This window comes from Lacerta agilis, chromosome 5, assembly GCF_009819535.1.
Source record: "Lacerta agilis isolate rLacAgi1 chromosome 5, rLacAgi1.pri, whole genome shotgun sequence".
Lineage (NCBI taxonomy): Eukaryota > Metazoa > Chordata > Lepidosauria > Squamata > Lacertidae > Lacerta > Lacerta agilis.
Genome location: NC_046316.1, coordinates 50,452,729 through 50,477,506, shown reverse-complemented (window position 1 = coordinate 50,477,506; position 24,778 = coordinate 50,452,729). Strand labels below are relative to the sequence as shown.

Here is a 24,778-nt window from a genome sequence, read left to right as displayed (position 1 = left end):
ACAACTTTTGAGCCTGATTGATTTTGGATTATGACCATTCATTTCAGTATTACAGTTTTAGCAGAAACTACTCTTTAGTACCCAGTGGATAGGTAGGTCAAAGCACAGTGAATATGTACCAGACTCCCCGTGCATTTTGTCGCCTTCACTTCTCTGGGTTGTTGTGTGATGTTGGAAGTTATCTAGAGTATAACTATGGCCAGAGGAAATGAAGCTGCCTTATATCAGATCTCACCACTGGCCAATCAGGTTCAGTAGACTGTCTATTCTGACTCCCCACTAGTTTCTAAGACTGTCCCCTCAGATTCGATATCTGAGATCCTTTTACTGGAGATGTCAGAGGTTGAATGTGGGACCTTTTGGGCGCAAAATGTGTGGTCCACAATTGAGCTAAGTGTTGTCCCAAGAATTGCTCAATTTCCTTTGAAAACAAGTGATATGCAAAGGGAGGGGAGAATGAAGGCTGAACTTCTGCTAAGAGTGCACAAGAAAAGGTACAGAGGTAGAGAAAGGATGATGCAGTTAGCACTTGTTGGGCAGCCCTGTCCAGTGCTATTTTTCTGGAAAAGGGGTGCTGTAATTCACCATGAAAACCCCCCTCATTCTTTTAGAATGGCAATGGCACCTACCTTAGAGGTGCCGAAGCTCAGCTCTGGCAAGTTCCAGCTGGATAAAAAGTCCTGACCCCATCTGTTCTTTTTGACAGTGGAACTGATCTAACATTTTCACTTCACTCTTTCATATGTATGACATTCCTGAGTCTTTTTGCAAGCATGCTAAACACTGGTTAATTGTTTTGCAAACAGATACTTGGTTACCCAAAGGAGGCAAAATAATTTTATAAGCATCCTAAGTGGAGAGACAGCATAAAGGCTATTGAAATTATCATTCCACAAGTGATAAAACTAATTTTCATTTATTTATAAATGAGGTTTCTTTCCTCTGTAATCTGATTGTCAACACACTGAAATGCTTGTATTGCTGAGGTCTCATGTATCAATATAATTAAAAAGCTGTAACGCTGCACTCTCACAGCATGTTCAATAATCAAGTGAAAGGCAGAGCAGCAAAATATGCAGAAAAGAGAATACATGTTCAAAGCCTGATTTAATCAGTTTGAGTTTCTGTGCTACATGCACCCTTTATTCTAGGCAAGGAATCCTAGATGATATCACTCAGTGTTGGATATGGATAACACAAGTGCTTAAATTTTAAAAGAGCAGAAGTAGGGCTCAAGCCGTCCTATGAATTGCCTTGGGAATCCTGCCTTAGTTAAAATGTTTTGAGAACTGGATGTAGGTGGGAGAAAAACACTCTGCATATACTCAGAGATGCATATCTTCATATATTCCAGGACTGAACTCTGTCAATGAAATCATGATTCAGACCTCAGATTTAGAGTCTATGATTTATCAGTAATCAATCTGTATAAATATGCAACTCAATATACTGTACCAATATACTATAGATTACTATGCTATATAACTCCACACCCCCATAATATACTGAACTGGTGGATATGGGCCATATCCCTTGGTTGAGGCAATTGCACCCCTTCAAATCTCTATCATTATTGTCAGGGCCACTTTATTTGTATGTATGTTTGTACGGTCATGCTCTTATTCTAGTGCTTTCTCTACCTTTTTGACACCTGAGATGTATATTTTTAGGTTCTACCTTAAGATTGTAAGTTGTTTGCCCAGGCAGGTGCATTATGTGGCCCATGAGAGCAGCAAAATAACCAGACTGTACAACAGTGATGGGATAAAATCAGCCCAAATCTTTGTTGACAGCAGCAGGTAAGGCAAGGGTTGGCATGACATTGGGTCCCAGGATCAGTTCATCATTCCACAAGCCCCTTGTTGATGGAATGGAACTGCTGGGTTTGGATCTCTCCAAACCTGTAACGACGGGAGTCAGCCAGTGATGAACCTTGCCATGGTGCAAGCCAAGCAAGCAAGGTCTCACTGGGGGACCAGGGTGCAGATTCCAAGCAGGCAGATACTGAACCATCAGACCCATTATGCCCCCCCATGCTATGGTGGTCCTGCCCAATGCCATTTTCACCCTCATACAAACAACTTTCTTCTGCCTAACAATGGAAGCGAAAGGCGGTGGGGGGGGGGAACCCAACCAAGTGCCAATCAGGTTGGGGGGGGGGAATCATTTCTGGTCCTGTCAACCAGCAACCCAAAATTGCTCAGTGAAGGCTCTAACCCAAGGGTGGGCAGGAAGGAAGCTCTCATACCAAAATGACTGTGAGCTCCAGGGAAAGCAGCCTTATATAGGCTTCCCCTCCACTCTGCAACAACGACAGCTTTTTCCTATGAGTGCATCACACAGAGAAGATACAAAGCAAAAACCTTGCCCAGCATTTTGCTTTGTGTTTTAAGTGCTATGAACTGATTTGTGACCTTAAAATGGAGGACAAGTAGCGAAACAACAGCAACAACTTTAACTTCCATTTTAGATACATTGGTATGTTTCTACCACAAAACTAGCTCTCTGCAGTAAGCAAACATATGTTGACTTTTGATTGCAACATATATATGTTTTTTGTTTTGGCAACTCCCTGTCTGCCTGCCTTTACATCCACTCATTCACCTACCTACACACACAGAGAGAGAAATATGCTGAGGAATGACAGAAGCAACTCCTTTGCATCTCACCAGAGAGGCATTAGCATCGCTCTTTCACCTTGCAGACCTGTAATCTAATGAATTTCTTGTCTTCTCTCTGATGCACACCGAACTCTGATGATAACAACAAATTGCTGCCTAACTGTAGGCACAACAGGCTGCCTTGCAGTCAACAAGCATCAGCATCAGTTGGGACAAAGGATGAACCCCACTACTTAAATCTGAAAATGGGAGTGCGCTAAGATCAATAGCATTACAGCCAGACATCTGGTTGTTTGAAACTGGTATTTGACATGTTCCCTGACAGCCTGACACCTGAGGCTGCAATCATGAAACCCACTTTACCTTGGAATAAGCCTCACTGAATTCAATGGTACATACTTCTGAGCAGACGAAGATTGTGCTGCATGTTACATTATTACTTTCACACGACCATAATGGTTACCCATACTGTAACGGTTGCTCCAGTAGCTTTTCCATGCTGTGAGGTTTAACACTTATGGGTGTTTTTCAGCTTTAAAAACCCACAGGGAGGTGTGACGGGGGACCATGTAAGGTGTATGTGTGTGCATGATTATATGTAGAATATCACTGACTTGGATAAGAAGATTCAAATAATAGTTAGTTAATCTTTGGATCAGTGCTCCCATTTTAGGAGGTTTATACTATCCTCCATAATGATATCTGAATTTTGACAGCAAGAATACCAGTTGCTGAAAACTGCAGGAGGAAAGAATGCTGTTGTGCTCAAGTTCTGCTTGTGGTCTTCCCATAGGCTTCTGGTTGGCCACTGTGAAAACAGGATGCTGGCCTAGAGAGGTCATTGGCCTGATCCAGCAGACTCTTCTTATGATTATACATTGCCTGCTCCATTCATTTGGTAGGTGAGTAGTATACCTTATGTTCCTTCCATAAGGTAGAAGGTCATGTGAACTGCAAGGTTTACATGTGAATGTCCCCTAGTGCAGAGAGGTCCCATGTATGGAATCTGTCTTCCTCAAACTGGGGAGCAAAAATTGGGGTGGGGGTGGAATCTGCACCTTCAGGAATTTATGTGGTGGTCCTAACACTTACTCCATCATTTCTACATGGTGGAGAGAAGGGGACATATCAAATATGTAATTATTGAAGCGGGGCTATAACTTTGGGTACAGAAAACTCCTTGACACACCATGAGGTCTGTTTTGATTATGAAGTCTTTTATAATCACATAAAGATAAGCTGTTCCGACCCATGGTGCCTTAGCAAAACAAGTTAGGGTATTAAACAAGTAATGGAGGTCACTGTTACAGCCAACCTAGCACAAAAACTAAATGATCCATTATTAAAAAAAAAAAAACATGTTGAGATTCATTTTCGTACAGAATAAAAAATAAAATCTGCAGCTGGAGTGATACTTTGCATGCTGCAGTAAAATTATGGGAAACCTGGTAAATAAATGCTTTAATAGCATATGTGTCACCCCGTAATCCATTTACTACTTAAATAAATGCAATTTGGCTTCTAGGCAGTTGCTAGGTAATATTGTCCTTAGGACCAGGTACACAATTTTCATTGTGATAATCATTTCTGAAACACTATTGCCCCCTGGTAGTGAGAAGCAGGCAATGCATGCAAATGTAATCTCTCTGCTAAGCTGACTTTCCTGTTTTGCAACTCACCCATTCTTCCAAAGATCATTTAGGCAATACATAACTTTCTGTTTCTAGAAACATGCATTGGTTTTTTCAAACCTTTCTGGTGAAATAGTTCCAATCTGTAGTTACACAATAAGTGTTTATTTTTTTAAAAAATCATTATTTTGGGGTAAATACAGATTTTTCATGCCCACCCCAACAACAACAACAAAAGTAGTAGGTGCTTGAATAATGAATTGTAGAAAGCATAAAATTTACTTTGGAAAAACATAAAAATAAATGTATTTCTGGTGCCAGTGGTGTTTCTACAATACCCTGAACTATGGAGAACATAGTTTGATGCGAGTCATCTCATGCTCTGCATCGGAGAATATGAGATTAGTTAAGTTTGTATTAAGAATCAGGTATCATTAGGGATGGATCAATCTATCTATCAGATAGGCTTTGTTTCATTTTTCAATTCAGTTCTTCACATTTCTGTGGCAATTTAAAATTTTTTTAAAAAAATAAGTTCCTCATTGTTATACAGACTTTCCCCTAATATATACATTTTTGCATATGTTGTATGGAGAACTGCATCACCAGATTTAGAAAAGTGCAGATTTTGAAAGATAATTGCATTTCAGATTGTGCATTGTTTTAGTAAGAATAAGAATTTTATTGTTTATATGCTGCCTATCTAACTGGGTTGCCCCAGCCACTATGGGCAGCTCCCAACACAGTACAAGAAGTGCAAATTAGGAAGTTTCTGATTAAAATTGAATGTTTTTGCATCATCCCCATGACACAACAGTGCAGAAAAGGAACCTCGATGTGATAAGTATGCATGATTGCAAGAAGATTCTCTTTTCATAGTGTTCCACTGATACACAAATGTGTATCTACATATTGGTAAAACACCCCACAAAAATAATATTGATGCTGGAGGCATCCATTGGAAATGGATTTATCCATCATTTTTTCTTCCACTCACCCATTCAACCCCCTGCATAGCATAGATTCTTTGCTATGAATGATTTTCAATATAATTCTCTACAGCAAATTTGTTTTTTAAAACGACAACATATGCACATTATACATAACTAGGCATGAAAACTGCTTTGCAATGTATGTAATTTACATATCCATTGATATATAATTGCTATTGTCCTGACAGGTGCCTCATTGTTTTTTTGTTTCTGACGTATTGTTTGTTAATTTGCACAAAATCGTTCATTGCCAGAGGCAGCCTATATGCACCAAGATTGCAATCCTAAGCATGTCTGCTTGAAAGTAAGTCCCACTGAATTCAATGGGGTTTACTCTCAGGTAAATGGAGTTAGGATTGCAATATTAATCTGCTCCCTACTGTGAAATTCTAGAGGTAATGCAATGCACTACTCATTATTGTCATTTTTCACAAGAGAAGGGCATTTTACTTGCACACGTCAGAAAAAGTCTGATCCTCTTTGCTAAAGTAGGATGAAATGTCTGGATTAGCACCCATTGGCTAAATCTGTGTTTTAAAATCTTGTCCCACTACTAGTTAAATGCCAATACTTAAAACAATAAATTAGCTTCTGCACTATATTCAGCAGTCACAAACAAAATAAAAAGTACATACATTTTATGACAAGAACACACTTTATGAAATAAAATAGATGCATTTAAACAGCATTACAGCTGAGTGCAGGAGTAATTCATATAATCCAGGATACAAAAAGCAAAATATCAACAGGGTGCTAAACTGTCCCTCCCTGACGTCCGAGTGATGGAAAGGAATATAAGTGCCAACTCCCTGGGGCCCTGGATGTCCTCCAATTTCCTCTCCTCAAACCATTTCTCAAATCTTATACAAAATACTTTTTAGTATTTCTCACTTCTCTTTTCTCCGCTCCTGCTGAGTGCTAAACGGTGGTAGCAAGAAAGGTTTTAACCACTTGCAAAAGAGGGGGGAAATATGGTGATTGTGACTGCTGGTGTGGAAAATTCATGATTTAGGGGCAGAAAAGAAATCCCCTTCTACATATTTTGCAGCAAACTTTTAGAAAAGGCTTTTCTGGAATGACTTGTGCATTTATTTATTTATTTAAAAAAACACAAAAGCTACAGGGAAATCAATACTCTTAATTTATATTTAAATATGTATTTCATCACACAATACAAATGAATTTTTTTCAGCCTAGAATTATATCACAAAATTTGAAATACAAGAATAATTACAGGTACTTCTTCATTTGAACGTTAGACTAGGAGGTGGGATCAAGTCAGTTCACATCAGGATTCACTGCAATCAAATTCCTCAGGCATTCCTAGTCTCCAGTGCCCTTGCCAACATTGTGTTTATTATCAGGGCCATATAAACTATAGGTAAAGGTAAAGGGACCCCTGACCATTAGGTCCAGTCATGTTCGACTGGGGTTGCAGTGCTCATCTATAGCCTTGCTAAAATTCTGAAAGCTGTACTCACCAATCAAAGTCTGCCTCTGTGCAGACACATGGTTCAGATGCCATGGCTCCGGCGTACTTGCCCTGCATACATTTCTTTTCTGACTTACGCTTCCTGTAGATCCTTTTTGCTCCCATGATGCATGCTTCTCCCTGAGGTGAGATGGATGGATTCAATCAAATAGTTGTGAGGTTTGGAGCCAAAACAACAAGTCCTTCTTGCACAACAGGGCTTTCCTCCTCTCCTTTCCCAATGCACCCCTCACTCCCAATAGGCTCTGGGAGGTTTGGGGTTGGGAGAACTCCCAGAACAGGGCAGAAGGGGAGGAAAGGGGAGAGTGTTTGATCTGGCAAGAGGAAATGCTTGTGCTGGTGAAATGATTTTATTAGCATGACATAGAATTCCACTTCACACTCCCTCATAATGGTGAGGTTTATCCCAACAGATAGATGATAACTAGATAGCTAAATGATAGCTAGCTAGCTAGCTAGCTAGATAGCTAGATGATAGATAGATAGACAGATTAGATTAGATAGATAGATAGATAGATAGATAGATGCTAGATAAATGATAGATAGATGATAGATGGATACCAACACAAACACCCACTCCCATTTGAGGCTCTTTGTTTACCAAATTAGAAATAGCTATTAGTTTTATGTCTTCTTCCACTTTCAAAGCAAATTGGCCACTCTTTCCTTAAGTGTGTGTGTGTGTGTGTAGAGGAATGCAGATAAACATAAACCTGTTGGTAAAAAAGGTAAAGGACCCCTGGACGATTAAGTTCAGTCAAAGGCGACTACAGTATGGAGTTGCAGCGCTCATCTCGCTTTCAGGCCAAGGCAGCTGGTGTTTGTCCACAGACAGCTTTCCAGGTCATGTGGCCAGCATAACTAAACTGTGATGGAGACCAGAGCGCACGGAAAGGCCGTTTACCTTCCTGCTGCAGCAGTACCTATTTATCTATTTGCACTTGACATGCTTTTGAACTGCTGGGAGGGGGGGTAGGAGCAGGGACCGAGCAACGGGAGCTCACTCCGTTGCAAGGATTCAAACCGCTGACCTTCCGATCGGCAAGCCCAAGGTCCACCTTCTACTGTAAGTGCCTGATTATCACAGCTGGAGTTTGCATATATCAGATCCGTACAGGAGGCCAGACAAATAAATCAGGGTGAACAGAACTTTGTATCTCTGGTCACAGATTAATGGCACACACTTGTTTACCTGGCTATGAAGCTGCCAGGGGCGGTAGTCATCCTCAGCACACCGTCGGTCAAAGATTGACTTGTAGTCCACCTTCACCAGCTGCCATTCAGAGCGATGGCTAAAATGCCCAAAAACTCTGCACAAAACATACTGAACTGTTACCAGAAAAAGTAATCATTTGAGTAAGAGCATACTTTTATCCATATTTAGTATCTTTGAATCAACCTGCAGTGAATTTGTAGTAGCCCAGATAGCTGAACTAAATGGAAAACTCTATCACATAACAATGAAGTAAGTGTGGCAATGTGTTTGTGGAGCAATACCAGTGAGTAGTTTCTAGCTTCTCAAAACTCCCAATGTCCTTCATTCTTCCCAACTTGCCAGGATCAGTGTTTGCACATGTGTGGTGTCAAAATAGTGTGTCGGGTTTTTCATCATGTGTTATAAATTTATAATAGAGGGGGGGAAATACAAATTAAAAATGCAATAGGGATTTATTCAAAATATTTTCTTCAGTACTCATCACTGATTGATGCACGATGTATGAAACAGTGGATTGAATGCACAAGACAATTCAAACAGCAATATTAAAGATATAAAGGTAAAGGGTAAAGGGAACCCTGACCGCGAATGACTCTGGGGTTGCGGCGCTCATCTTGCTTTATTGACCGAGGGAGCCGGTGTACAGCTTCCGGGTCATGTGGCCAGCATGACTAAGCCGCTTCTGGCAAAACAGAAACAGCAGCGCACAGAAACGCCATTTACCTTCCTGCCGGAGTGGTACCTATTGATTTACTTGCACTTTGATGTGCTTTTGAACTGCTAGGTTGGCAGGAGCAGGGACTGAGCAATTGGAGCTAACCCTGTCGCGAGGATTCGAACCGCCGACCTTCTGATTAGCAAGCTCTAGGCTCTGTGTTTTAACCCACAGCGTCACCCATATCCCATTAAAGATATACTTAGAAGCAAATTATTTTGAAATAAAGCAAGTGAAGCACTTCCAACTAAGTTTGTCTACCAATTGCATGTTTTAAAATCAGTTCAGTATCTGCCTTCAGTTAAACTAATTACCGGTAATTATAATATAAGTAAAAGGCCCAAAGTACTACAAAAAAAACTGTGTATTTTTTATGAAATGTAAGAAATGTGACATAACTTACAATATAATTAACAAAAATGTACAACATTCTTAGGATCATTTTAAATGTAGCATGACGAGTCTTTCCTTTGCCTTCAAAGGTTAGAAATGATATCTCATCTGATTATTATCTTTTACATATATTCACTATGTATTCTCTTACGTCATAATCAAAGTCTCTTCTCCAGGTTCTCCCAAAACGCCATCAACAAAAAGTGGGATGGATGTGAAGCTGTATTTGCTCCAGGACCTTCCTTCATCGAAACTTAACCTAATGGAGACAAAAATGGAAAACAACTTTTTTTTTGGGGGGGGGGGCACTGTTTAAGAAGTTGTAAAGAAAAGGAACCACCTATTTGCTGTACATGGCAAAAATGACTCAGATTTAAGCACTTGAGCTACATTATACAAGACAGCTTATTGCAAAACAGATTTTAGGAACTGCAAAGTTCCACAAAATATGGTTCCTGGCCATGTAAGTAAATATCAAAGCACTGACAGTGGAGAAAGATGAACATAGGGACTGGCATTGATTTTATGTCATATACTGAATGCCATGTGAAGCAGTGTGGCCTGAGTGTGAATCTTCAAAATAATCTCATGGCATTAGAAGAATGTGGATCAAATTCAGTGTTGATAAATGCAAAACACTGTAGGAGGGGGTTACAATCATCCATATCTCCTGCAGGATTCTTGAACAGTAGATTTATCATGTATATAAAAAGAATATATGGAACTTTGTCAGATTAGGAGATGGAAGGGTTTGTGGTTACTAATATTTTTTTTTTATTCCAGGCTCCCAAAGCTCAGTGGAAGTAAAGGAGTTCAGCTCCTTAATATTAACCCAAATGACAATTAGACCATTAAAGGGTTTACTCTGTTGCACATCTTGTGTGTGAAACTGTAATCATAGCTTTAGTGTGATAAAGAGACAAAGCATGTCAGTTTCTTAATTGGCATATCTTGACACTTAGTTAAAATATTTAGTCACGGCCCAATTGCCAATGGCGTGTAATATATAATGAAGGACTTCATGACTAATGAGATCAGAGAAGTTACAGTAATTACCAGAGATGTCTTATAGGCAGCGACGTATGTTTCATGGCAACCAAAACCCCACCTTGATCCAGATAAAGAACACTGTGTTCGTCTTCAAAGATCTGGAGAAATACATAAAAGAGGACTAAGTTTAACTTGCCTTAGTCTGGGAACACATGCTTTCTAGGCAACACTGAGATACATAGGTCAGTTTTGTAATCATACCAGTAAGAGACTTCCTAATGGCCTTGGTCTACTCTGTGATTCAGCTAGGGTTTAATATATCAAATACACAAACGCTGAATTTAGAAGAGTTTTGCAGGATTTTGCTGCAATCCAAGCCCCTCTTCACATGTACCTGGATGCAGCAGTAATAATCACTGGTAACAACCCATTGCTTCAGGCTAGTTCCCCATATTTGCCCCCACCCCATTGTTCTGCTTTGCATGCAAATGGCACTTGACTCCTTGGGAAGTGCTTTGCTTGTGTGCTATGCAAATACACTGTGGAGCTGAACCTCACAGACTGAGGTTTTGAAATGTCCCTGGAAGCAACCACATAAATGACAGCAACCACCACACTCCGAGGGGGTCTAAATCACAGACATGCTCACCAAAATTTCCAGGGAAGATTGACTGACTGTTAAACCACTCTCAAGAATTGTCACTCTGTGAGAGGGAAAGGGGTCTCCTAAAAAATCAGCACTCTTAACAAACTACAGCTCCCAAGATTTTTTGGGGGGGGAGCCATGACTGTTTAAAGTGGTATGATACTGTTCTAAACATATAGAACAAATGGGGCCTTTAAGCATGTGCTGTTTGCAACAAGAAATATGGACTCAGAATAACATGCACTGTGGGCAAGAATGATTTCCTTTTTGATGTTGATACAGTGGTACCTCGGGTTACAAACACTTCGGGTTACAAACTCCGCTAACCCGGAAGTAGTACCTTGGGTTGCGAAATTTGCCCCAGGATGAGAATGGAAATTGTGCGGCCGCATGGCAGCAACAACGGGAGGCCCCATTAGTGAAAGCACGCCTCAGGTTAAGAAGGGTTTCAGGTTAAGAATGGACCTCCGGAACAAATTAAGTTCATAACCCTAGGTATCATGGTATTATCATTATTTGTATTCCCTTTCTCCAAAAATAAAGGCTCAAGGTGATTTACCCAAAAGATAAGCAATAGAGTCCATTCCTCTTTGACCCACTAGATGGTCTTGTTCACTAGAGACAACACTTTGGTTATCAGGAATTAACTCCCGCCCCCAAATAAAGATATCTATATATCGTATATGTTTTAAATCAGCAGCCATAAATGCATTTGGAATTCAGCATGCTAGCAATGACCCTCAACATTATATGTTTAGAAGGCTAAGTTACTGTCAGTTCAGCACTTACTCTTTGCTTTGTTAATTCCACTTAAGTATGTACTTGACTCCACTTTACGAGGGTAGTTACTGCACTTTAATTAAATGCCAACTACTTACTAAAAACATATTTACTGATGTGCAACAACCATGCATTGTTGTCCATCTCATTACCTGATTGCCAAAGCTCATTACACAGGCAGGGAAACAAAGAGTGGAGAGAGGAAGAACTTGTTTGGAAATTGCAATTTCTAGTTGTGTGAGAGATGAACAGAAGGTTGTTCTTATGAATGGTAACTGATAAGCAGGTATTTTAAAGCTGAAATCCACACATCCTATTGAATTTCATCTTATTGAATTTTATGTGAGATTTATATTTCACAGTATAAAAAGTACCAAGCCACCAGGATTCTACGAGCTGTAGGTGGCACCATGGGGGTGGGGTGGGAGAGTCCAGCAGGAACAGGCATTGATGTGGCTTGCTTGCCTCATGATCAGGGGATTACTACTGAGTTCATGTCCTGATTTCAGGCTTCTTGATGGCCACAATGAGAACGGAATACTGTGCGAAATAAGTCTTTAGTCTTATTTAGCAATGCTCTTCCTTTTGTACTTCTCTCTCTTTCTGGATCAATGCCAGAGTTATTTTTAGCATGTTATTTTTATTCTCTTGTTCATATCAAAAATAGGTAACAAAAGGTGTGACAGGATGGGGATGGGGTTCCCGCCAGAGGGTTTGTTAAATGCTGGTTCAGCTTTAATTCGTTACCTGCGTATCTGTCAAGTCAGCAGAGTGCCATAGCCCTTCGAAATGGCAACTGCTATTCTCGTTTTCCGCTCAGTGACGCTAATGACTGGAGACTGCATCTGAATGCACCCCCCTTATCTCTTGATCACTGGAGGTGCTGGGTATTATGGAGACAGACATATCCTAAATAGGCTCACAGATGTGCAGAACAATAAACCACTAAATAGGCTCACAGATGTGCAGAACAATAAACCACTACATTGCACACCACGCCTAAGTACTGTGTGAGTGTTCCTGCATGGATTTTAAACCTTGCATGGATTATAGTACCAATAACCTCTGTAAAGCTAATGCTTTCAGGACAAGAAAGGTGCCCCCATTTGCCATCCTCACTGTCTCTGATCTGTCTGATGGACCATCTAGAAAAGACAGGGGTTGATCTGGCAAGACACAATTCAAATTCTCAAGGCCACATCCTCTAGCTGCCCAGTGATTGAAACATTGTTGCACCCAGCATTTAAGAAAAGATTGGACATTCTCTGTGAAATTCAAGGTGAACCCATAAACCCTTGTATCCATTCCCAGAATATTATTATTATTATTATTATTATTATTATTATTATTATTCCAGTGTTTAGGCAACAATTCTAGGGCTCCTGAACGCTATTTGCAATTGTGGGTAGCTTTCCCCTGGGGTATTCATGAAATCTGAAAAAGTAATAATAATAATCCCCAAATGGTGCTAATATTTAGGGCTATTTAAATGTAGCATAAGTAAATACAGAAAAAACTGCCTTAGACTGTTGGCTTATCTAGTCCATCATCCCTGCCTTAGATTACGAGTAAGTCCTATTGAAATCAACAGGATTTACCTCCGAGTAGGCATGCATAGGCCTGCACTGTCAAATTTACTTTCTAATTAATATTTCTGTTGGATTTTAGGAGAGGTTTCTATTTGCCTGGATTTCACTGATTATCTTGTGATGGTGGTAGAATCTGCAATATTTTCTGAAGGCTCTGATAACCAAGGAAGAGAGTTAGTATGACTTGCATTATAAGTTAATAAGAATATTTTACCGCGAGTAATGGAATGTAAATAATGAATGACACTTTCCTGTTCTCATAAAATAATAAGAGCAGGAGCAAGGATCAACAAGAGAACCAGAAAGGCAATGAATTAAAATAGAATAGAGGCGAGTATTTATTTAAGCACCTAGACGTCTTAGTTCCTGCTGTAGCTTGGCTGTTTAAGAATGTGGTAATGTTATAAAGGGGATATAAAAGATTATGGTAGTGTTATAAAAGGACTGGATATAATGTTGGTAATAACAGCATCTAGAATTGTATCAGATGAAGGCACTTGAATAAAATATGGGGAGCAGGTAAGCCCTGCCCTGCATAATCCATCACAAGATGTGCCCATCAACCTTGTTGGGGCCCGTCCCTCTCAAATATTTAAGGGGGGGCAAAAGACCTTGGCCCTAGGGGTTGGCTCCTAAGGGCAGGAAGCCCTAGGTTGAGGCTCTGGTTTGGCTTTGTGAAAAGTTTTGAGTTTTGAGCCACAGCTCTTGCCATGAAATCTGGAGAGGAAGATTGTTCAATTCAGCCCTTATTATTAAGACTTATTAAGACTGCTTTCTTAACAGAAAATATCAAATGTAAAATGTACAAGCCCTGAATTCCCGCCCCCATGAGTCCCCCCCCCCATATTCCAAGTAAATGAACCCAAAGCCATCCAAGGTGCTCAAGAAGTATCTGCTCTGCTGCCTGACGATCCTCATGAGGATTCGTGGAAGGGTGGCCATCTACACGCGAACTTTGAACACTCATAAAAGCTCCAATAAATTGCCTTTAAATGAGTAGCACACAGGTGTTCTGTAAATACTGCCTTACTCCTAATACGGTTGGTGTTTTATTAGCTACAGAATGCCTTAGGTTTACTTGCAAAATGTTGCTTGTTAGGGTGCATCATCAAGGACATAAACCAGCTAAACATTCTGTGGTTGTGGGGCTGACTCTTATAGCAACTGAAGAAAATTAATATCCTCCAGGTTAGTCAATTTCTGTGGTACCCAAAAGGCCCAAACAGCATGGCAAATAGCATCCATTCAGACCAGGCATTGGCAAACTCAGCCCTCCAGATGTTTTGGGACTACAATTCCAATCATCCCTAGCTAACAGGACCAGGGATGATGGGAATTATAGTCCCAAAACATCGAAGGGTGAGTTTGCCTATGCCTGATTTAGACAAAAGGAAGACTCATATTATTTTTGAAAAAATTTCCTTTTTTGGTCACAAGATAATATCTAACTGAATTTACATCATACTTTATATTTATTTTCTAACCAATGTGTTGTTTCATTATGATTCTGCTCCTTCAGTAATGGGAGCATGATCCCCTGAACTTGGATCTCACCTTCCCCACCCCCCACCGTGGGTCCTGGAATGTGTGAACTGATCTGGAGACGGATTGCATTTCTTCCAATTTTGTAGCAGTGGCTTCAATTCAATGACCTTTGTTGGGGGTGTGCATATTTTTAGGTTCCAGACAGTCATTGTGCAAGCGGAGAATTTGCTACTGAGCAAGATTTCTGCATCTCGAGACTCCTACACTGAGCTTTCATTTGAAGAAACAAAGTACATTTCCAGTTCTTATGACTTCATTTTTAAAAAAAAGAAAATTCCATAAAGCATAAATCTTGAGGATATAAATGCAATGACTTGTGTTGAAAGACTCTTAAGGAAAATATCATGAGAATACAGATATCAGATGAATAGTGAATGAGCACTGAAAAGTAACTCCTACAGACTGAGAAAATTTGCACAGTGAGTTCACAAAGACTGGGTCTCAGGCTGTGAGAATTTTCTGAACCATATTCTGGGATAACTTCTGTATTTAACCTAAATTTGGCTGTTTGTGAATTCTGGCTGAAGAACTGCCAGAAACAGTGGTGCTCATCAGCCCTTGTGCAACAGACTTGCCTAGCTCCCCTCACTCTACAACTCAATGCAGGGGTCCCCTTATCCCAACTTGCATCACTGAGTAGCAGCCACTTCTACTCAAACACATCTCTTGCCGCTCCCCCCACCAAACCCATATATACACATGATGTAGAACAATAAATAACCCCCAGAGTGGTGATTCAAAGAGCAGGAGTGGGCCTGCAACATCTAGAGGGCCATGTGAAATTAGACCCAGTTGGGGGGGGGGAGTGGAACATGCAACTCTGTGCTGCAGATTCCCCACCATGGCACATTGGCACAGCTCCTTTTACCTGGCCTCCACTGGCAATTGTTTTCATTTGCTACTCACTTGTCTCCACGTGTTTCCAGCATCAGATGAAACGAACATGCTGATATCATTATCCGACAACTCATTTCCAATATTACCTGTAAAAGAAACCCCACAATTATCTGAAGTTAACAACTTAAGACTGAAAACCACACCACAATGCCAATTTAGTACTGTAAGTGAATTCTGACGATAAGCATTTATACAGAGCTTTCAAACGTTATGTTTAAAGTGCACTATCTGGTTGCAATTGTTACAACAAACCTGTAAAGTAAATCGGTACTGTTTTCATGACATTTGATTCCTGCACTGTAGGGTTTGGACTAAATGACCCTCCAGTTCTATGATTCTATGATGATGGTGGGAAACTAGAAAGTGAGAGACTATGACATGCTCAGGCTCTCTAGTGTCAGAGGTGAGATTACAAGCCTTGTGACCACTATTCCACATTAATTGAAGAGTTCAACTGTCAGTCTAAAAAGTGATGCTGACATCTATACATAGAATTGAAACATTTCCTACCAGAAGCCACAATGATGCCTGGAGCAGTATCTCGACTGGCAATGTTGCCTGAAGTGTATGGATTTTCTGAAACCTTCAGGTGTAGGTGAAGGGAACAATAGGGCTTGGGGAGAAAAAAAGAGAGAAAATGCATGTAAGTAGTAGAGAGCATAGGGTAGACTTTCCAAAGGAACTTCAGAGGGAATCTCCAGTTTGAAGCTGCTAAACTGTAATGTATTAAAAAGTTCAATTTTATTAATTTGGGTCTAAATGGAGAAAATGATTTTACTTCCCATCTCCTAAGCATTTTGTTTGATTTATTAAGCAATGCTAAGATGACTGTGTTATTACCAATAACTGCCACTGTGAAAAAGTAATTTTGCATACATTTAGGCTATAATTGAATTGTCACAAACTGTACTTTTTAAATTTTCCACTCTTATTTAACTGTAGACTTCACATTCCCCCCTTTACATCATTGTGTTTGTGTGTCTGACAACTGAGGATCACACCCCATGCATCTGATGAAATGGAATCCAGCTCACAAGTATGTCTTTAAGGTGCCACAATAGACATTGTTCTTAAATCACATGTATGTACCATGTTATAGGCTTAAGGATGTTCTACATATTCAGCAGCTGCTAAAAGCAGTGGCTGTGTCAATCAGCTGTTTGCCAAAGATGGAAAATGTTGTGACAATGACAATGTCCTACCTGAACACCTTAAAGGAACACACAGGTGTGTGTGTGTGTGTGTGTGTGTGGGCTCTGTGTGCATAAGAAATCCATGCACAGCAACCATTAGGCATGTCTCCACATCCATCTGCTGCCATTCACATGTGACCTTTAGCTGGTGTTGAAGCTGGTGTTGAAGTTCTTACTGCACTGAAATCAACAGCAAAAATCCTTTTCATCTCATGAGTGTTAGCTATTGTTTTAAAATTTTAAGTTTAGAACAGAAAGAGGTATTTGCCCTATTAAACAATATACCACTACCAGCCTAAGACCAAAGCAAAAGTTAAGGTGATGCCCGTTCACCCAGCATTCTATTCTACATGCAGAAGCTGACCAGACCAGGTCCTCCAACACACCTGGGGGTGACAGGCTACCATAGGGGGTGAAGGGCACCCCACACAGATATTTGCCCTCCAACAAGCTGGATAGCTCAGTTGGTTAGAGCATGATCCGGTTAACACCAAGGTTTCAGGCTTCAAGCCTGTATGGGACAGCTGCTTATTCCTGCATTGCAGGGGGTTGGAATAGATGATCCTCAGCGTCCCTCCCAACTCTACAATTCCATGATTCTATAACATCTGCTCCTGTTGTTTCACCAAGCCACCTGGCACCTGCTTGTTGCCTGCTTAAACAAATGGATATAAACAGAGTAATGGATGCATGGCGCCTGGCTAACTGTTTGGCCTGAGCTGTTTGCCACCCTGCCTGCTTGCTCAGTCAGAGACCTTTCTCAACGGCATGGTCTGTGACACAGTGGGAGAAGGCAGTCAGGTAAAGCAGCCAGACAAACCCAGTACAATCATTGTCACCAGCAGGGCACTGGTGCTACTGTCCCCTGCATCTGCGACCTAAGTGGGCGGCCATCCATCTGCCTAATAGCAGGTCTCCTCTTAGTTCTTGGTGTGTGTGTGTGTGTGTGTGTGTGTGTGTGTATGACATTAGATTCAGAGAGCAAACACAGGGATATCTTCCTGCTTCCAGTGATGCTTTTTTTAAAAAAAATAATAATTAAGGAGAGGGAACAGCTATCTTTCTCCCAACACACAGCAAAGCTCTATCATAACTAAACAAAATCTGTAGCATCTCTCCATGTGGTTGCTGGCAGCAGGTGGCAGGAATAGAAGAGCAGTGAATGCAAATAATAAAAACAAGGGCATATCTTCTTCATTCCTAATGCCCGGGGTTGTAATGTTCTCCAGAGGCTAGCATAATCCCTCCAAGATCAAAACAATCTCAGTGGCTACACATGCAAAAGGCCTACCAAGGTTACTTCCCAACCTGTTATTTACTCAGTTAATAAATAACGGCAAAAACCGCTGGGAAGCAGATTACCATTAAATGCCAACGAGCTTTGTATCAGATGATTCATTCCCCTGCCTGCCCAATGCAAGGTGAGACCCCTGGGAGCACAAGTGTTCTTCATGTTCTTCAGCATTTATGCCTCTTCAGAGAGGCTTTCAGTATGCTGAAGTCAATATGGCGTGTGCTGCCAAGAGGTGAGTAGGATACCAAGCACTGGGAGGTGGGGCACAGTCTCTTGTTGATGTCACAAAAGGCAACACAAAAGGGAGAGGCCGAGGGGGGGGAGGGGGGAAGCAAGCAAGCAAGCAGAGCAGAATCAAATGAATGGGTCTGTCACTACGCAAGAACAATATACCAAACACCGTAACAGTAACTGACAGCCTTGTAAGGGTCACACATTGTAGCAATCCAACTGGGGATGTTGCAAAGCAGCAAACTCTGTGGGCTGGAGAGCATCTGCAAAAAGGCATGAAGGCTTATGTGCCTGGATAATGTTATCTATTCTGAAGGGCTAGCAGGGAAACACATCTCTAAAAACCAAACTCATACACAACACCACTTCCCTGGCATGTTTAAACCATGAGAAAATTGAAGTAATTTACTCAGCACTGCAAGCCAGTTGAGGTAACTGCCTCCTCAGTCTCTCTCCTTTTAATACTTTCATATTGGGCTGTTTAAGATTGCTGCTGTATTTTACAGGGTAGAAGTGTGACGCAACTCTCCCCTACTTTCCTTTGATGGGCGCAGCACAAGCTGAACTTTTGCTGGCGTGTTTTGCTCGCCTTCCTCCTCTCTGAGGCCTGTGGGAATTTCTCTGCCCTATCTTTGCGGTCTTCTCTGAATCTCTTACACCTGCCAGTTTGACGGACTTCCATGCAATATGATGACCCTTTGTATGTATATGTTGGAGGAAAAGTTCTACCCTCTCCTTCTTAAGTACCCTTGAGGACCACAAGATGGCAGACAAATCCTGATCGGGTGAGGAGCAAAGAAGCGCAGACTAGCCAAGAAACTTTAGGAGAAATGAAAAGTAGATGTGGGGAGAGAAGTCTTGCAAGGCTGACACATTTCTACACAATTCAGCTTCATTTTCCTGATACTAATCTTTACATATATAATCAAGAATGAGCTAGGCATTCTGCCCTTTATGCAATAACTTCAAACATCTGCCTAGAGTACATATGCAATGCTATGGCACTTGCTCAGGTCCCAGATTGTTGTGAGCTGCTTAAAGTGCATGAGTCCAGGTGGGTTTCCTTGTCCTTTTGGGGGTTAGGAGAAAATGTCTGAACTCGTCACCATACAGAATTGCTCTGATAGTGCATCTTCACTAGTGGATTGATAGCAGGGCACTGGGACAGTCCAAGAGGTGCTAATTAGGTTGGTCTGCTGAAATGAGTTAGTGAGGTGCGTGTGACTGGAGATAAGGGAAATGGGTATACAGCCTTTCATGAACTTTCATGGACTTCCAGTTATTTATTTCCATTTTAAACAAAGGTCCTACATATCCTTTTTAGAGAGACTCAGATTATGAGACAAGAAGTCACACATTTTACCACAAGTTATTGTGTAGATTTCCATATCATTATCTGGTATTATTATTCGCACCAGGGTCACCCTAGGATATCTAATCATACAAATATCCAATTTGTCTCCCATTTGCACCAACAAAGAACCCGCTCTTGCCATCTCGTGTTCTGACTTAGCACAAAGTCCATCCTGTATTGCCAAAACTGAATGCATCTGGGAAAAGGTTCAGTCATACACATGCTCCCCCCTTAAATACAACAACAGCTTGATTCTCATTCCAGAAATGCTAGAAACCTCCATAATGGAGTTTTCACATAGTATGTACTACTGAGGAAGAGGCAACTCTGGAGGAAGATGCATTTATTTTTAATGGATCATGTCGTTCTGTTGTCACAAAAAGCCACCCCCCCCCGTCCCATTGTCCCCACAAACCTTCACTTACCAGGAGGCAATGAACCGAGTTTCCTCTCAGATCTGTGTCTGGGGCCTGTAGCAAGTGCCAGTCTCTTCCTTTATTGTAGGTGATGAAAGTTTTCACTTGGTTGTCAATCTTCTTGTTAGCCAAGAACATTCCCTTTATCCCTGCTACCTAGGAAAAATTGGCATGGCTGAAAAACAGATAAATTTGACACAGATTGTGCATGCATTGTTACCTGTCAAATCCAGCTTTGGGATATGGTGTATAGCCTGAGTATACAGCAGACTCTTAGGTGAAAAATGCATCAAAGGCCGCCTTATAAACCACAGGCTAGAAAAGGAATAACATAAAACACCACTGTGGATTCAAAGTTCAGACACTGTAAGGGAGGGTTTTGGCAATGAAAAGTCATGAAACAAAGATGGGAACACAATGGTCTGGATATTATGGTAAGTTAACTTAATGAATCCCAAGTAATGAAAGTTTCCCATTTCCTTCTGACTCCTGCACCCCCTTGTGCCTATCTGGAGGGCAAATTCCTTTCCGGATGGGGTACAGGGGGTTGCCAGCAAAAGTGGAAACGGTCCAAAGTGTTAATACTTTGAGTCCTATGGTAAGCGATGTTAAGGAACTTCATGAAACAATTTCCCCACCCAGCAGCCTTGTACCTCATGTCACATCCTTCAGGAGGCAAACTTAGCTTGTTTAGTGCACACATGTGGCTGCAGGAGGAAGGAGCTGGGCAATTTGTCTCCTATGAACTTCCTTAACTTAGCTAAGTCACTGGAGACTTTTGGTTGTATCATATAAGACACAGTAGTTGGTTGGTGTGTGTGTGATTAGCTCCCTCTTACAGTTGCAACTGGAGAAGAAGCCAAAGCAAATATGGAGGTTCCTGGATTTTGGGGGGGGGGGGACCCAAGTGATTTTAATGAAGATTAAAAATTTCAAAATGTGTATAATTTTGGGGTGGGGGTGGGCAGTGGTTGAACATTGCTAAGAGCTGCCTTGCTGGATCAGATTACCACAATATTGTTTTGTGATATGGCCATTCAGATGCTTCTAGGAAGCCCAGAAAAGGGCATGGAGATAGCCTTCCATTCCCCAGCGATGGAAGCATATTGCCTCAGAACTTTTCACCACCAAGCCTTTGATAGACTTATCTTCCACAGTCTGATCCTCCTTTAAAGCTACCCACAGCATCCAAGGGTGTACGGTAGTTGCTTCCTGCATTGCAGATTGTGCACTGTGGAGGAGGTTGAGTTAGAAGACCTGCAAGTTCCCTTCCAGCTCCATTATTCAACAATTCGGTGAAGCCATTGGCCAGAAACACATGTTGTTCCTGCTCTCTCATGTGTTTTTTTTTTTCTTCCCCTGAGGAAGCAGTCACGTCATCAAGCAGCTCCCTTAGGTCTAAACTTCAAATTAATGAAATGGAAAGAAAAGCAAGTTCAAGGCCTTCGGAAGAGACACAAAGATGGTTTACGAATTTGAAAAGGGCAATTTGTTCAGCTCTAAATAAAACTGAATGGGATGCAAGAAGCAACATGAGAAACAGCTTTGCTTTGTCAAACAGGTCTAGCTTTCCCTATGTGCTGAAATCAATAGCACAATATCTACAGCAGCATGACAGACAACCTGTCACTGTGCCAATTGCTAGGTTTGCAGGAGGATGAGAGGGGAGGGGTAAAACTTTTGTCTTTCAGCAGAGTGTTTTTGGTTCCTGCAACACGAACTGCTCCCTTGGCAGGGGAGTACAAGAACTGATACATAATGTCACCCAAGGGGCCTTTTTCTTCTCTGCTGTTATTATTTAATTGGCACCCAGCTACAAAGTATTGTAGCAGCAGGAAAAGTTACTTGCATTTTAACTTAGGTTGTTAATGACGATCTGAAGAAGAAACACAAATAGAAGCTGAATGAGGGCAGTTTCTTTCTTAACACATGAGGCAGGCAGCGTAGAGGCAGGAGGTGGGACCCCCCCCCCATGTTATAATTTATGAACATGCAATCTGTGTGCATGTCCTGAACAATGGCAGATATGGTAGCAAGAGTCTGGGGACATTTTTTAAGCAGTAGGAATACAATATGTGGTTGAAACTAGTACATCACATTATGGTGGTGTGGCGCCTTGTTTATTGCCCTCCAAAGGAACTCGTAACACATGAGTATCAGGAAACGCCAAAAGAGATGGGGCACGGCTCAATGGCAGGGCATGTCCTGTGCATCCAGAAGGTTCTGGGTTCAGTTCCCAGCATCTCCAGGTAGAACTAAGGGAGACCACTGCTTGAAATCCTGGAACGCCACTGCCAATCTGTGTAGACATTACTGAGCCAGATGGACCAATGGCCTGATTTGGTATAAGGAAGCTCCCTTATGTACTTCTGAACTTTGCCATAACTTGTGCAAATTGCTGGTCTTTGCGGAATGACTTATAAGGAGGGGTTACATTAACCAGACTTGATTTCTTCAACCTTCCTCCAAGTTGCTTTCACCGCGATGAATGGAAGCTAAAGCGCAGTAACTGAGTCTCCCACAAGCCCCAGTGAAGCCAAGGTTCATTTTCAAACTGTATGCTGAAATCTTGGGGAAATTTCTAATGTGTGCATGTCTAGTAGGGTGTGAGTTTGAAAGGGAAAGTACTCCAAAGGAGGATAAAATTACTGTGCTGCAACCCCTGCCCAAACTCAGTTTGTAACTTTCTTTCCTGTTATTTTGATACAATTGCGCTTTGCTCTCATGCTTCTCTCTGCGGGAGATGCTAGTCATGAAAGACTAAACAGCATTTTATATATCAGGTAGAAAAATGTTCTGAATTTTGGTGACTCCATCTTTTATGATGCTAATCATAAATCTTTTCTCGGAGTGAGAAACCACAAGCCACCTTGGAAAGTGCTTTCCCACAATGTTAGTGCACAGATGCACTGCAATCTTATCTTGTTCACTTGGAAGAAGGTACAACTCCTTAGTAAAGGCCTTCCCACATGCACCATTTATAGTCGTACAGTTGTTGTTTTTGACCTGATGTTTTAAAGGATTTGTAGCTGATTGTCTGCATCTTTGGTCACATGTTGCTATTATTGGAGAGTTAGTGCAAAGCATTCCTTTGCAGACTAATGATAGGTTGAACCCAAAAGGAGAAAAATTCTGTGGCTTTAGTCACACCCTGTATACACCCCCCCCCGTGTCCCTCAAGCCAGTAAATTGTTGGAGTTATAAGCATGTGCATGGATTAGCCCTTTTGTAGTTTTTATTTATTTAATGCCAAGTATTCCAGAATTCTAGGGGACGCAGGTGGCACTGTGGTCTAAACCACTGAGTCTAGGGCTTGCCAATCGGAAGGTTGGTGGTTCGAATCCCCATGATGGGGTGAGCTCCCATTGCTCGGCGCCAGCTCCTGCCAACCTAGCAGTTCGAAAGCACATCAAAGTGCAAGTAGATAAATAGGTACCGCTCCGGCGGGAAGGTAAATGGTGTTTCCGTGTGCTGCTCTGGTTTCTCCAGAAGCGGCTTAGTCATGCTGGCCACATGACCTGGGAAAACTGTCTGCGGACAAATGCCGGCTCCCTCAACCAGTAAAGCGAGATGAGCGCCGCAACCCCAGAGTCGTTCGCGACTGGACTTAACTGTCAGGGGTCTTTTACCTTTACCTTTTTTATTCCAGAATTCTAATCTTGTAGAAGTAGAGGAGATTAGAAAAGGAACGATGGCAAACTATGGTAGTCAAGATGAAATTTTTCCAACAGCTAGGAATTGCCGTCACAGGCAGTGCTCTGTCTGTTATATCTCTTCATTGAATTCATCTCACACGACCGGGAGCTCACACAGGTCAGAGGGAAGTGGCACAAAACAGCCATCTCCCAAACCACACTCACCAACCCCTTCGCATGGAAACCAGGATGGTTCCTGCACAAACTTCTGTTCTGGATCTTTCACAGAAGTTTCATTACTTTGTGGGGTTTGGAGCATGTTATTCTGGTATGCCAGCTGAATAATGACAACACTGTGTGGCAGCATGCCAAAACAACAACAACAACAAAAAAACACCTGGAAACTGCATCACTATAAATGGTAGAAAGGTCCTAAATGCATTTAAGGCTGACTTTGATGCTTCCTGCTTTCCATTGCATTTGTGTTGTGTCTTTCACGTTGTAAGCTTATGGCCAGGAATTGTCTTTTTTTAAAAAAAAAATCAGAACAATCCATTTCCACAGTAAATGTATTGTAATTAGAGGTTGGGGAAGGCTGGCTGAGGACAATACCCATGAGCATTTTTAGAACTGTCACCACCTTTCCCCACCCATGCAGCCTCTGATTTCCCCCCTCTATTTTCTACATCTTTCTAATCCATCCATGGATCCCCCCCCCCCGGCTATCTCTTCTTTATCTTCATTTACCTCTAAGCACTCATCATTCATTGCAATCCTGTTGGGAGACTTGCACTGGATGGCTTTCAGCTCATCCCCAGCCAGAACAATCAGATTGAAGGGAACGCTTTGTGCCAGCCTTGGTGTCAGCCAATATTCTTTCTATCTAGGCAATCAGCAGATACGACATGACCAGTCTGATCACATCAATTTCAATCCAGACTGCTATGAACTGTCAGCCTAATAATACAGAAGCTTTTCATTCGATCCCTCCTCCTTCCCCCTCTTGGGATGTAGGACACTTTTACATAATGCAGTGAAACCACTCCTCAGCCTGATGGTAATAGGAAGCAACAGCCTTTTCAACAGCCTGCCAAAGCTTGGGGTGGGGGAATTAATAGGTTTTTTTCTGGGGTGGGGGGGGGGAGAGA

The 24,778-nt window shown here is 41.6% G+C and overlaps 1 protein-coding gene across 1 annotated transcript in view; it reads right to left on the bottom strand.

Annotated features, from left to right (window-relative positions):
- Nucleotides 1–24,778, bottom strand: part of SORCS1 (sortilin related VPS10 domain containing receptor 1) — a 340,603-nt gene that overhangs the window by 40,691 nt on the left and 275,134 nt on the right. The window contains 7 exon segments of the mRNA XM_033149720.1: nucleotides 6,726–6,856; nucleotides 7,929–8,046; nucleotides 9,212–9,319; nucleotides 10,117–10,208; nucleotides 15,517–15,593; nucleotides 16,018–16,120; nucleotides 20,005–20,151. Coding sequence (XP_033005611.1) covers nucleotides 6,726–6,856; nucleotides 7,929–8,046; nucleotides 9,212–9,319; nucleotides 10,117–10,208; nucleotides 15,517–15,593; nucleotides 16,018–16,120; nucleotides 20,005–20,151 — 776 coding nt within the window.